We start from the raw sequence: 11844 nt of genomic DNA, 5'->3' as shown, positions 1-11844 counted from the left end.
GACCAGGGTGCCTTTGGGTTGTCTTTTACTCTCTTTGTTTGAACCCTTTTTTGGTCTTTTTATTGGCTTATTGTGAACCTTTGGCACCTGTAAAACTTATAGACTAGAGCAAACTAGTTAGTCCAATTATTTGTGTTGGGCAATTCAACCACCAAAATCAATTTAGGAAAAAGGTGTAAGCCTATTTCCCTTTCATCACTGTAAGTAAATCTGTATTTTTAGTTTATTGCGATGTTAGATTCATTGTCGACTTTTTCTTTATGATAATCTTGTCTAGGTTTGTTCTGTTATAACATCATGGATATCAGTGGTGGAGGACTACCAAAAATAAGGTATGACTTAGTACAGCGTAACGAGGGGGCTGCTATCGATCGACCGAGGGAGAGGTTGGACTTGGACGCTCGCCACATGAGCGAGATTGGGGCTTGGGCATCTAGCGGTCTACAGTTTGCTAGTGGCTAGTGCTGGAGAGGCCGGAAGGGCACGTGGGCATCGGCCATAGTGCACGGGTGCACGACCGCTACCCACACATCGTAATTGGCAGGAGAAGCCAACAAGGGCACGACCACGTCCCACAACCACGCATCGCACGCCACAGTCAGCACGAGAGCTGAAGTCGGGCACTGGAGCAGGCGAAGTGGTCGATCGGAGATCATGAGTTCACGACTGTGCGTGCGACGGTGCTATGGCTACGGGTATGCGATGATGGCAATGGTCAAAACAAGGTATGACGTGAGCCATACACAGCCATAACGGGCGCTCCGCCCCTGATGGATATTATCTTGATCTCTACATTTTATGTTGTATTATTAAATTAATTTTTGTCCCCGGTAATTTTGTAACACTTTGATCGTGTTGTTTCTGTGGGCGGGCTTCTGTCCTCGTGCGGAATTGATCTTGGAAACGCCTTGTTGGAACAGGCGTTGCCATGTCGGGATAAGACAAAAACGCAGCAGAGTACTGCTTGTCTGCTAGTACAGTTGTACTAGACTAGCTAGCGGAAGTCGCCAAACAACCAAAACTTGTACGGCCCAGATCAGCCAACAGAGAGAGTCCACAGCAGCCCAGCAATTACCCAACAGCCCGCCAAACATCAGCCACGCGCCCACGCCTCTGCACGAAACCGTCGGCCGGCGCCCGGCGCTTCGACTCATGCAGTCACGCTCACGCAGTCACGCGTCGCCCCTCCTATCCATCCCCTTGGCACCTCCTCCGCGCGCATTATCTGATCTCTCTCTCCCTTGACGCGAAGCGGCGAAGTCCGGTGGCGGACTGGTGGTGGTGGGCTGACCGATAGCTGTGGCACCGCTGCGCGCCGGCCAGGCGGCTACTTGCCACCACTCCGGGCAGGTGCCCTGCTCTATTTCCCGTTCAATCTTGATGACCACAAGGCAAAGTAAGTAACTTCCAAGATTCTTTACTTGTCAATTTCAATCTGTCCGAACATCCAAATTGGTTTCATCAATTTTGTAGTCATTGTTGCCTTCTAGGTAGTTTGCCCAGATTATAGAGTCCTATTTTTCTTCTTCTTTCTGATATTTGCTAATTGATATGTAGGAAAACAAATTAATCAACCAAGATATAACATTTTTGTGAATGCTAGAAAATGCATGAAAATGTTTTCTAAAAGAAAAGCATAGGATTCATCCATCAACTAAACTTTAGCTGCTATGAATCCAAAAGGCATAGCTAAAAGACTAATTAAACTTCTAGCCAAATCTATTAGTCGGATGATCCAAACACTTCAACTAAAATTTAGCTAGAAGTGTCTAAAGTTTAGCTTTAGGGGGCGTTTGGGAGGGCTCCCACAGCTTCGCTCCTAGCGAGAATCAGTCTTGCCGTGTCAAACGATAAAAATCTGAATTGCTCCGTGTGGGAGTTGAGTGAATATAGTCTCTATTTTGTACTAGAAAGTGAAAGCCAAAAAAACCTGCTCTCCACACTCTAACCCCTTAGGAATCACTTCACAACTTATTTGCTAAATAGTTTCATCAAATAGATTCACTTTTGATAGAGAATTACTCAAAATCACTATATTAGTTAGAGAATCAAAGAGCAGAGCTCTATCAAACGAGCCCTTAATATTTTAGCTAGCTAAACTTTAGTTGAGTGGATTCAAACGTGGCCGTTTGATAAATACCTCCTCCGTTCCGATGTATAAGCCATAACCACTTTTTTATTCTTGTATCATAATAGAAGATATGACCGTTTAATTAAATAGATTTTTCAGTCTTTAAATCGAAGTTGAATCAAAGTTCGTTACGTAGTAGTAACTAGAAAGCACTATCATCGCTATTTTATTGTTGGCGTATATTATTGCTTGCGTTCAATTATTGATGCTAAAACCTTGCCCGTAGCGCTATTTTAAGAACTTGTATGTGTCTACTAATTTAGAACTGAGGGAATGAGTACTTTCCTAGCCAATATGGCCACACGCACCAGGACGCTATACAACTACACGTCTATAGAAATAAAAAGTTCAATAATGAAACGCATGTAAAGAAATATACAGAAAAATTAAAAGAAGAGGCATTGACACGAGGGAAAAAGAACAGAACAAAGCAAGTTGTTTGTTTCCAAGTCTTTGTATTTAGGTGTTGCACTGTCGCAATGTCACAGTATATTTTTCCTGTGCGATTCCAGTATTCATCATTGAACCAGAACATGTTTGTTAGTCCCATCCACCCATTCCATGAGCCAATGGGCAATGAGATGGCACTTCCGATACCCTGCACCTACAGTCAATATTGGGTTCCTCACCTTTCAGTTAACCGAATGCCAAAAATCCAAAGAGGCATTCAGAGGGCAAGTAAAACAGCCCCAAGTCTTTGTTCTCTACAGTCAATATGTGCACTAGCACAACAAGGATCAATGACAGGGGTTCATCTTTTTCTCCCTTTCTGCTATACATCAGGACGGCTACTGGTATGAATCTCATTTCTTGTAACTTGAAGGTGGGAAAGATTGACGTCTCACCGAACTCTGGAAACTTCCTGTACTTCTTTGGTTTATTGACTCAGTGCTATGTCCTGGAAGCTGTCTGTAGTAAGTTGTGTTGCACAGCTTCATTGTCTCGTTTGTCTGAGTTGTTTGAATCCAAACATTCTCACTGTGCATTCCAGGATTTGGATAAAATGGTTTTACCTCACCAGACAACTGCCGGGAAGGAAATACAGAAGATCTAAAGTTCTCCACGTTGATCCCAGCCTGGAATTGAACAGCAGCAGACAAAAGTCTAGGCATAAATGCAAAACTTCATGAAAATAAATAAACGGAGATTGAAGCCAAACTTTTTTTGATAACAGGGAGACATCATTCTGGACTTACATTAACCAGAGTAACGTCTTAGGCAAAGGTAAGCTAGGAAGCGAAACGGCTAAACTATTCAAATCGCGTAACTCTGAACAAAACACTGCTAATGGAAACCTAGAGCCCTAGACCTTCAACTAAGATGTAGCAACCACGACATAGTCGTCCAGCCAACCACGAACACACAGCCACAGCGTATATTATTACAGATGCTGGGAAACAGCACTGAATCGCCAACCCTTTAGCCACAGTATCAACAACCTGAGGAAAAGAAGACTGACAACAGTGACACGTAGTAAGCAGCTTGACAGCAACCAGATCAACAAATACGCCTGTCCAACGGCGCCAGCCCAAGTCACGACTGAAGATTTCTTTAGCCATTTTTTTGATGCACCAACTTCCTGCCGCCAGCTTCTCTCTTTCCCTCTCTTTTGTGTAAGAAGGCGTCCTTGTACTCGGCTCTGGATATGACTTTCTCAGTGACCTTGATATCTCCATTGGTTTCCAATCTGCTGCTCTTTCTAGTCCCTTCCACTAGTTCAATCATCTTCCCTTTGCCTTTTTTAATCTTGGCAGCTTGCAACTCTTTGGACATCCCAGGATCTGTATTGTCTACACCTGCAATCTCTTGTGAAGCACTCATCTCAATATTTGCCTCTTTCACCAGATCTTCAAGCTCATGAGAGCTAAGGAGATCATCCCCACTCCCATCGAAATCCACCTTCTCTTCACTATAACCCTCAATCCCTTTCTCACCATCTTTACTCACTTTCTGAGCATTACCTGACTTCCCACCTTTGAAAGAGTTATCTTCCAAAATGCCAGTAAGCATATGATCTGCCATCCCCTTCCCTTTTTCACTCTTGACTTTTTTCATCAAATTCTCAGTAATATTATCATCTAATTGAAGAGACTCGATAGTAGCTCTTTTTCCCAAGCAAACAGTATCATCATTCCATCGTTCTTCATCTAATGACTCCACTTTGAAAAAAATGTCGTATAGAAAAGGTTTAATACCAATTTCTATAACCGAGGGAATCATTGATACACTTTTTACATTCACTTTGAATCTAACAATGTCCTTTGTCTCCAGAGCTTCTACATCAATCTCTTCCACCGCACCAATGGTAGAACCCAATTCACATATCGCTTGGTAATTCTGAATCTCTTCTGGAACATTTTCAGCACGAATCCAAGCAGTGTGGAGCCTTGCTTTTGCTGTCGCTTGGGAGTTCCAAGGAGCAACTACAATCTTCACCCCCGAAATCTTCATTCGGACCTCAGGAAAATTCACTAATTCTTCTAGTCTATCAAGAGAGGGAAACTGCATAAGAAACCCCATGTGACATTTGGTGGCTTTCCACACCCGACCCCAAGGAAAGTGGAACCCAAAGTCCGTTTCGAGATCCTCAGCCGACACATAACCCTCCAACACCCTTACCAAACCTAATATGTTTTTCTTAGATTTTTTAGCCAGATTTTTCGCATATTGAGAAGCATAGAATCCCAATCCATCTGCTGCCATACCGACAATTGGCATTATCGGTTTGCTTCGTTTGGGCCACACACACTTAGCGGTAACATGAGTTTCCTTTCTGCAGATCACACACCATAGAGATTTGGCACAATCTCTAGAGTGGTGACCCTCATCTCTAGGACCATGGGCAACATCCACACCTAGGCTCCACCCACCCCTTGCACCATGGGACTGAGAAGCAGCCCAGCACTTTGTAGGAGGGGGCACCAACGCAGGCCAAACACCACGCCCAGAGGCACGTACATCCGGAACGAGCAGGGCCGGGGGGGAAAGGGAGTGGGCTCGGATGGGAGGGAGAAGGCAGACGAGAGAACCGGACCGTCGTCATCCTCTCACCATTCCCCCCCCCCCCCCCCCCCCCCTATGTCTCGAGATCCGTCTAGTTGGGGTAATAAGATGTCAGGTGCTACAGCTTCTAAGCGTCGCAGATCAAACCTGGGTGTGTCCTGTAGATTGAAGCCAAACATATCGAGAAGGGTAAACAAAATTGAAAACCCTCTAGTGAACGCATGCTGAAAGAATATCCAAGCTAATCTATAGTAAAGACTTCCTCTCAAAACATGTAGTAAAGACAAACGTTCAGAACAATACCAAGTTGCATAAAATTAACTGTAGACAAACCAAATGTGTACTCTTCAACAACATTCCAACAGAAAAAAAGGCAGATTGATACATAGAAAATCACATGTATTCAGAATGACTGCTTCGATGTTTTCATTGTTCAAGAATAGTTTGCCTATACCTGCTCATTTGACTCTCCTCCAGATGCCAAGTTTCCTTTTAGAGCTTTTAAAGTGAGACTTAGGTCCTGAATAGCCTGAGCATCATACAAAATACAGCGATATAAATACAGAATAATAAACAAAGATTCAGATGTTCCATATTTTTTTACCTGCTGATGTATATTATTGCTCAGGACATCCTTATTCACTGGTCTGATCTGGCCTAGCAAGGTCTGAGAGGTCTTAACTGAGGACATGGTTTGAGTTTTGTCCTCTAGGTGGATGCTGCTGATCAAAGCTGCTTCACTCATAAAACCAGCCCTACTACCAGAAGCAACATTGACATTTGCAGACTGATCAGATGAATCAAAATTACTCCTATCAATGTCAGCATCCAAAGGAGTCACTTCATCACTGGTCTGACCACTTTTCAGTGCCACCTGCAGAAGATAAGATACTAGTTTCAAAAGAAAGCTTAACCAGTGCTAGACTCAGCACATGCCTAAAGCATTCAGAGAGTGAAATCAACATAAGTTCAACCCAACAAACCTGTTCCAGCCGTTCCTTCTTTAGTTGCTCAGCTATTCCTTCGAAGGCATAAGAATACTCAAGTGCATTCCAGACAGTGTAAGCAATTAGCTCAAGATTGCTCTCAACATATGGATATTTTGATTTCACAATTCTTTTCAAATGTCCAACATCTGTAGGCATCTGCTTTGCTTTTGAATTAAAAAGAGTGAGTGGAGTTAGCCAAGTTAGATATCCAATTTTGCACCATAATAACAGAATATAAAGAAAACAACAATACCTATCTCAATTAAAGCCTTATTTGGCAGTATATAACCAGTACTCTCATCTTCCTGACGAGCTATACGATCTCTCCACTCATGTAGAGCCTAAATTGTGGGAAGAAGAGGATATATGAGATGCTCATTATATATGCAATATTTCAATATAACAAACTAAATACAATAAAAAGTCTTAATATGACTTTACAAAGGTCAAAATATCCAAAAGTTATGAAGTATAGCAGTAATTAAAAACATATATATGAATAGACCATATCAAAATTTGGTATTTAAAAGCTAAGAAAATGCCACAATGTATTCTATATATATTGAATGGAGAATGGTCATGAGAGTCATAAAGTCTGTTCTTACAGCAACAACAGCCAGCTGTCTTGCATCCAGTTCATGTTCCTGCAACCTGTAATAATATAGTTCAGTAACTAGATATGTGCATAAAACTACAAATGTCAAGTGCATATTTTAAATATACAAAATACTAATTGTTTACTATAGAACCCAGTGAAGGAACTGAACGCAGCAGCATACGAACCCGTATATGTGGAGATAGGATGTATCTGTCAGAAGCTCCTTCTCATAGAACTGTAAGCAAATTTCATTACTGCGCTTATGGACCTGCAGTAACCCAAACTCATTAAAACAAACGCACATTAGGACATGCAATTTGATCCATATGAGAGTCCAAATAACAATCGATTCAATTCAGGAACCACAAGCAACGAAGAGATCGGTGTTAGATTTAAGGATTCATTCAAAGAGGTGGCAATATCAAACTGTATATTCTCTTATGATCTCAATACATAAGATGGGAACCGGAACAAAAACAATACTTCTTGTACCTCTAGAAGAAGATCATTTTCAAATGTTGACTCCCTCTGTAGTCTCTGTCTCATTAAATCATATATGTACAACAGATAGTGTGTATCTTCTCTAGCATACCTGGGCAGAAGTAAAGCCACTTATATATAACTGATGGCAAGTCAGAAATAAAGAAAAGAAGCAAACAAAAAATATCCAACACCAAACACAATAAAAAAGAAATAAGTCATATATGTACAGCAGATAGTTTGTATCTTCTCTAGCATACCTGGGCAGAAGTAAAGCCACTTATATATAACTGATGGCAAGTCAGAAATAAAGAAAAGCAGCAAACAAAAAAATATCCAACACCAAACACAACAAAAAAGAAATTCAGAATATGGCCTGTCTCATTAAGTCATATATGTACAGCAGATAATGTGTATCTTCTCTAGCATACCTAGGCAGAAGTAAATCCACTTATATATAACTGATGGCAAGCCAGCAAAAAATAAAAGCAGCAAACACAAAAATATCCAACACCAAACTCAACAGTCAACAGAAAAGAAATTCAGAATAGGGTATATGCACAATACTTGATCATTTCATCAGGAAGTGGTCTCGACCTCCAGTCTGCATTTTGATACCTACAAGAAAAAGGCATGCCTTAATCAGAGAAAAGAAAGTCCCATTGTAGATACAAGGGAGGTCAGAGTGGATCTTTGTAAATTATTTATTGGATAGAGCCTTACTCCTTCTTTGCTGTTACTCCACAAAAATGAAGCAATAGGTGCTCAAGGCTGTTTCTCTCCATCTGTAAGACCCTTGAAGCCTGATTATCGTTAGAAAGAAAAGCAATCTTCAGTCTATTAAACATAAATAGGAGGGTTTCCAGGAAGAATAAAGAAATAAGAAAATTGGGTGGCAGAATCAGAATCATGGTATTATTGACCCTAATTTACACATACCTGTCCTGTGTCAAAAAGATTGCACACATAGATGTGGAAGTCCCGCTGGAGCCACATTATATCACGATCCGCACCATGCATTACCTATTTGACCAAGGACGAATGAAAACCAGAAATTCGAGTACATAGAGGCATTATTTTGTAGTTTTTAAAAACCTTTCTCTTTGTTGGATCTTTGAAAGGCTCTTGCAAATAGAGACCAATGTATATGCGTAGCTTAAGAGTGTCCACAATAAAGTCTTCTGTTCTTGTTGAAATCTGCATCAAGCAGGTCAAGCCCTGAAATGACCTATATTGATTATGCTCCAGATCTACCTGAAAATGGAGCAAAAAAATTATAGAGGCAATCATTAAATTGCTAGTATCATGAAGTCCATGGAATTTATTCTATTGCATGTCAGATAGCCTAGAACATAAAAGGGCGTAAAACTCATTCTATAAGATGAAGAAACAAAACATAGGAGGTATCTTGTTTATATAACAACCAAAGTTGCACTATATTGTTCATGTCAAACAGTCACAAAAGTAATCTAGCTTAAGAACTTTTCGATAGTGCTAGTATAAATACTGTCAGGTCCAATGCACATTCCACAACCACTAACATATAGCAGTATTACACATGTAACTAAAACATTTTTCGAGAACTGTGGTGATATGTGTGCATGAAATATGCCTCGCAAGGGCAAAAACCTGCAGGGAAGGCATGCTGACAGTTCTTTCAGATAAAAAATGTATGCAGCACAGGGAAAAAATACTTGACAGATGAACTTCAGTATTCAGTATCAACATAAGAGGCATCTAAGTATCATAGATTCATTTGATAAAACAAAAACATTAGTTACAAATGCTTACAGCAAATTCAGTTACGCTCTTCAACTTCTTAGCTAATTCTGTTAAGCCTTTGTGATCTTGAACCAGCGTAAATGGTGTATCCTCTAAATCAGCTGGCTTCACTGGTTCTCTGTCAGGAACATTTCTGTCAACGAACTGTTCAACAGGCAGGTTTTCCTGCAACAAAAAACAAGTGAAAACTCATAAATGGATACGGATGCAAGGAAATCATGACACTGACAAAAATATACAGAAGATAAACACTAGACTTAGAGCAGGCCTATGTTTTTTAAAAGAAAAACACCACACTGATTTTATTTTCACCTGTTAGTATGGTACATATCGTTGTGCATGAAAAGACTACCTTCATCTTTGAAAATACCAACATGCATACTAATTCTCCCATATCAACATGCCTATGATTCACTGTTGTTTGTCAAAAGCAGGTAATATCCTTGCAAAAATGTGTTACACATTTCCTCTTCCATTTATACACTCGATCACATGCTATCCTAAAACCATCTTCCGATGTTCTGTTGAAATTTTACCCCCCGTAAATACAGCAATCAGATTATTTGTACTCATTCCGTGTCTCATAAACTTTGGGCACCATCTGCCCAACACATCCAGTTTAAACACACCAAACGATGGGGAACGGCAACAGTAGTATTTGATTCAACAAGTGTTACTATTTTACCCAAGCCATTTCCATGTCTTACACATCGATCAATGAGTTTATAGCTCCTCCATTCCGTTAGAACTCGCCAAAACATAGAGAAGTGGCAACAGGATAGTGTATCACTGACCAGCGGGTGAACACGTCGGGTGCCGTCTTCGCTGCGCTCCAGCCAGACATGCTCGAATGGCTTGTAGTTATCCACTCTGATTTTGTATACGTCCTGCGGCCGGGGAATGCTTGGATCGTGGAAAGGCACCTTGGCCTTGGCCCCCGGCGCCGGCGCGGCTCCCTTCTCCCTGGTCAACGCCCGCACTGGCCCGGCGCCAGCGCCAGAGCCAGAGCCAGCAGTCCCGCAGTCCTGGCCGCTGGCCGCCCTCTTCTTCTTCTTGCCATGGATCACGAGCTGGAACCCATCCCCGGCCTCCTCGGCGCCGCCAGCCTCGCGGCCCGACGCCGCATCCTCCCTGCCCCTCACTTTCTCGGGCTCGTCCATGGCGGAACAGCCGCGGCAAGCGAGCGGGGTGTCGTCGAGGTCCGCGAGCGGGCCGCGCGCATCCGTGGCGACCGTGGGCGAGCGCGCGGCGGCCCCGCGGTGCTTGGGGTGGGTGGGTGGGGAGCTAGGGTTTTGGCGTTTGGGCGCGGGCGCCCCGCGGCCTCGCCGCGGGGTGTGGAATTGAGGTGGGGGGCGGACCGGGGGCGGGGAGGAGCGTGGGAAGGAACGGCTGGCGGTTTCAACTGCGGGCCCGGCCCGGGCCCTCCTGCAGCTGTCGCTTATATTGACGGCGGTGGAGGTTTGATGTGATGGTGTCCGGCTGTCCGCGGCTCCGCTGCTCAGGCGGTACTCGTGATGAAAGTTGAGTGGCCGTGTTCATCAGCTGCTCGTGCGTCGGCGGGCCAAAGCCTCTAGATCGGCGCCTGGGTGGCGCGTCAACCTAAAGAAATTGTCCTCGGTCTCAAAGTTGATCCGTACTCGTTAAGCTTTCTCAATTTTAACTAGGTGAGTGCCTGTGCGTTGCAACGGGAATATGTAATACAACAATACCCTATATACAAATGTGTATTATAATGTTATAAGAAAAAGTTTCGTAATCCATTTGTGATTCTAGCCATACATAATTTTTTATATTTTAATCTACCTATTTCATCACTATATTGGAACCATCAATACCATGCAAACTTCTATATATGATAGTACAATGCATCACTTTTGTACAAAAAAGACTATCAACAGTTGGCCAAAAGTAAAACAACCTCAACACGGAAAATCTTTAAACATTGTCTGTGCTCAACATTAAACCTGGTATCTGCACAAATACCATCTGCGTGTAACAATTGAACACTGAGGCGTCAAATCTCGCTAGGCTTCGAAACAAGGTGTAGTGACCATCTTCAATGATTGGGTCAACTGCACGTGCTGGGTCATACCTTGTTAGGTGTGTTAAGGATGAACTGGTAACAGGACGAAGCTCCCAATACATATCCAACATATATTTCACGAGCCTACTGTTCTGAAAATGCTCTTTGTGCGAGGTGACCTTATTGCTATGGTTGAAATTGTCTTGCATGCAGCCTTTAATACCCCACCATGCACCATCCTTTCAACATAGATCATCTATCTCCACAGCCTTCTCCTAGAACTTCTGTTTGAATCTTTATCTTGCCTCATCACTATCCCGAAAGCAGCTATGCCCACCACCTGAAAGCCTCATCACTGTCCCATCCTCTCTGTGATGCGATCATTTTGTTTAAACAATTTCTTTTTGGAAAACAGATTTGACATACAAACTGAAGCAGTCCATATGTGTGGTGTGGCCCTGCACACTGAACATTGTTGATTAGTTGCCTCCTGCTCATATCAAATTACAAGCAACCACGACAGATCAAACCAATTAAAGCAAAATGTTCCTCATCCTATTGAGCTGGTGATGAAAAATCTGCAGGAAAGCAATTAGTTAAGACATGTTCTACATAAAGAACTGACTGCACATATGTTTTATCAACAAAGAAGATGTTATACAGTAACTGAGTATTCATAATATCAATAGATAAGAAAGGATAATAAAGAGTAGAGATAGAAAAGGATTATAGGTAATCATTGAAATAGAAAAGGGACGATGATGAATAAGGGGGAAATGTGTTATAAGTAGATCAATCTCTAATTCTTAGAAAGTGGTATTGACAGAAGTTACCTACT

At 42.3% G+C, this 11844-nt stretch overlaps 1 protein-coding gene across 3 annotated transcripts; it reads right to left on the bottom strand.

Annotated features, from left to right (window-relative positions):
* Positions 1–2549: 2549 nt before the first annotated feature.
* LOC100384536 (Protein RRP6-like 2) lies at positions 2550–10524 on the bottom strand. Of its 3 annotated transcripts, none has more exons than NM_001177054.1 (14): positions 9778–10315; positions 8993–9148; positions 8297–8455; positions 8141–8224; positions 7925–8004; positions 7769–7819; positions 7214–7313; positions 6907–6989; positions 6729–6774; positions 6377–6464; positions 6118–6287; positions 5739–6008; positions 5589–5663; positions 2550–3207 (listed from the first exon to the last, which is right to left on the bottom strand). In NM_001177054.1, exons 1-14 carry the CDS (start codon positions 10141–10143, stop codon positions 2935–2937), a joined length of 2001 nt encoding a protein of 666 aa, NP_001170525.1. In that variant the 5' UTR covers positions 10144–10315; the 3' UTR covers positions 2550–2934. The 3 variants fall into 3 exon arrangements, with proteins under 3 accessions (NP_001170525.1, XP_008646457.3, XP_008646462.1); XM_008648235.3 differs by lacking the exon at positions 2550–3207 and adding an exon at positions 3265–5292 and having other exon boundaries at positions 9778–10524; XM_008648240.2 differs by lacking the exon at positions 2550–3207 and adding an exon at positions 3265–4616 and having other exon boundaries at positions 9778–10524.
* Between the last annotated feature and the right edge of the window lie 1320 nt (positions 10525–11844).

Source organism: Zea mays, chromosome 1 (genome assembly GCF_902167145.1).
Source record: "Zea mays cultivar B73 chromosome 1, Zm-B73-REFERENCE-NAM-5.0, whole genome shotgun sequence".
Taxonomy (NCBI): domain Eukaryota; kingdom Viridiplantae; phylum Streptophyta; class Magnoliopsida; order Poales; family Poaceae; genus Zea; species Zea mays.
This window is presented reverse-complemented; position numbering and strand designations above follow the sequence as displayed.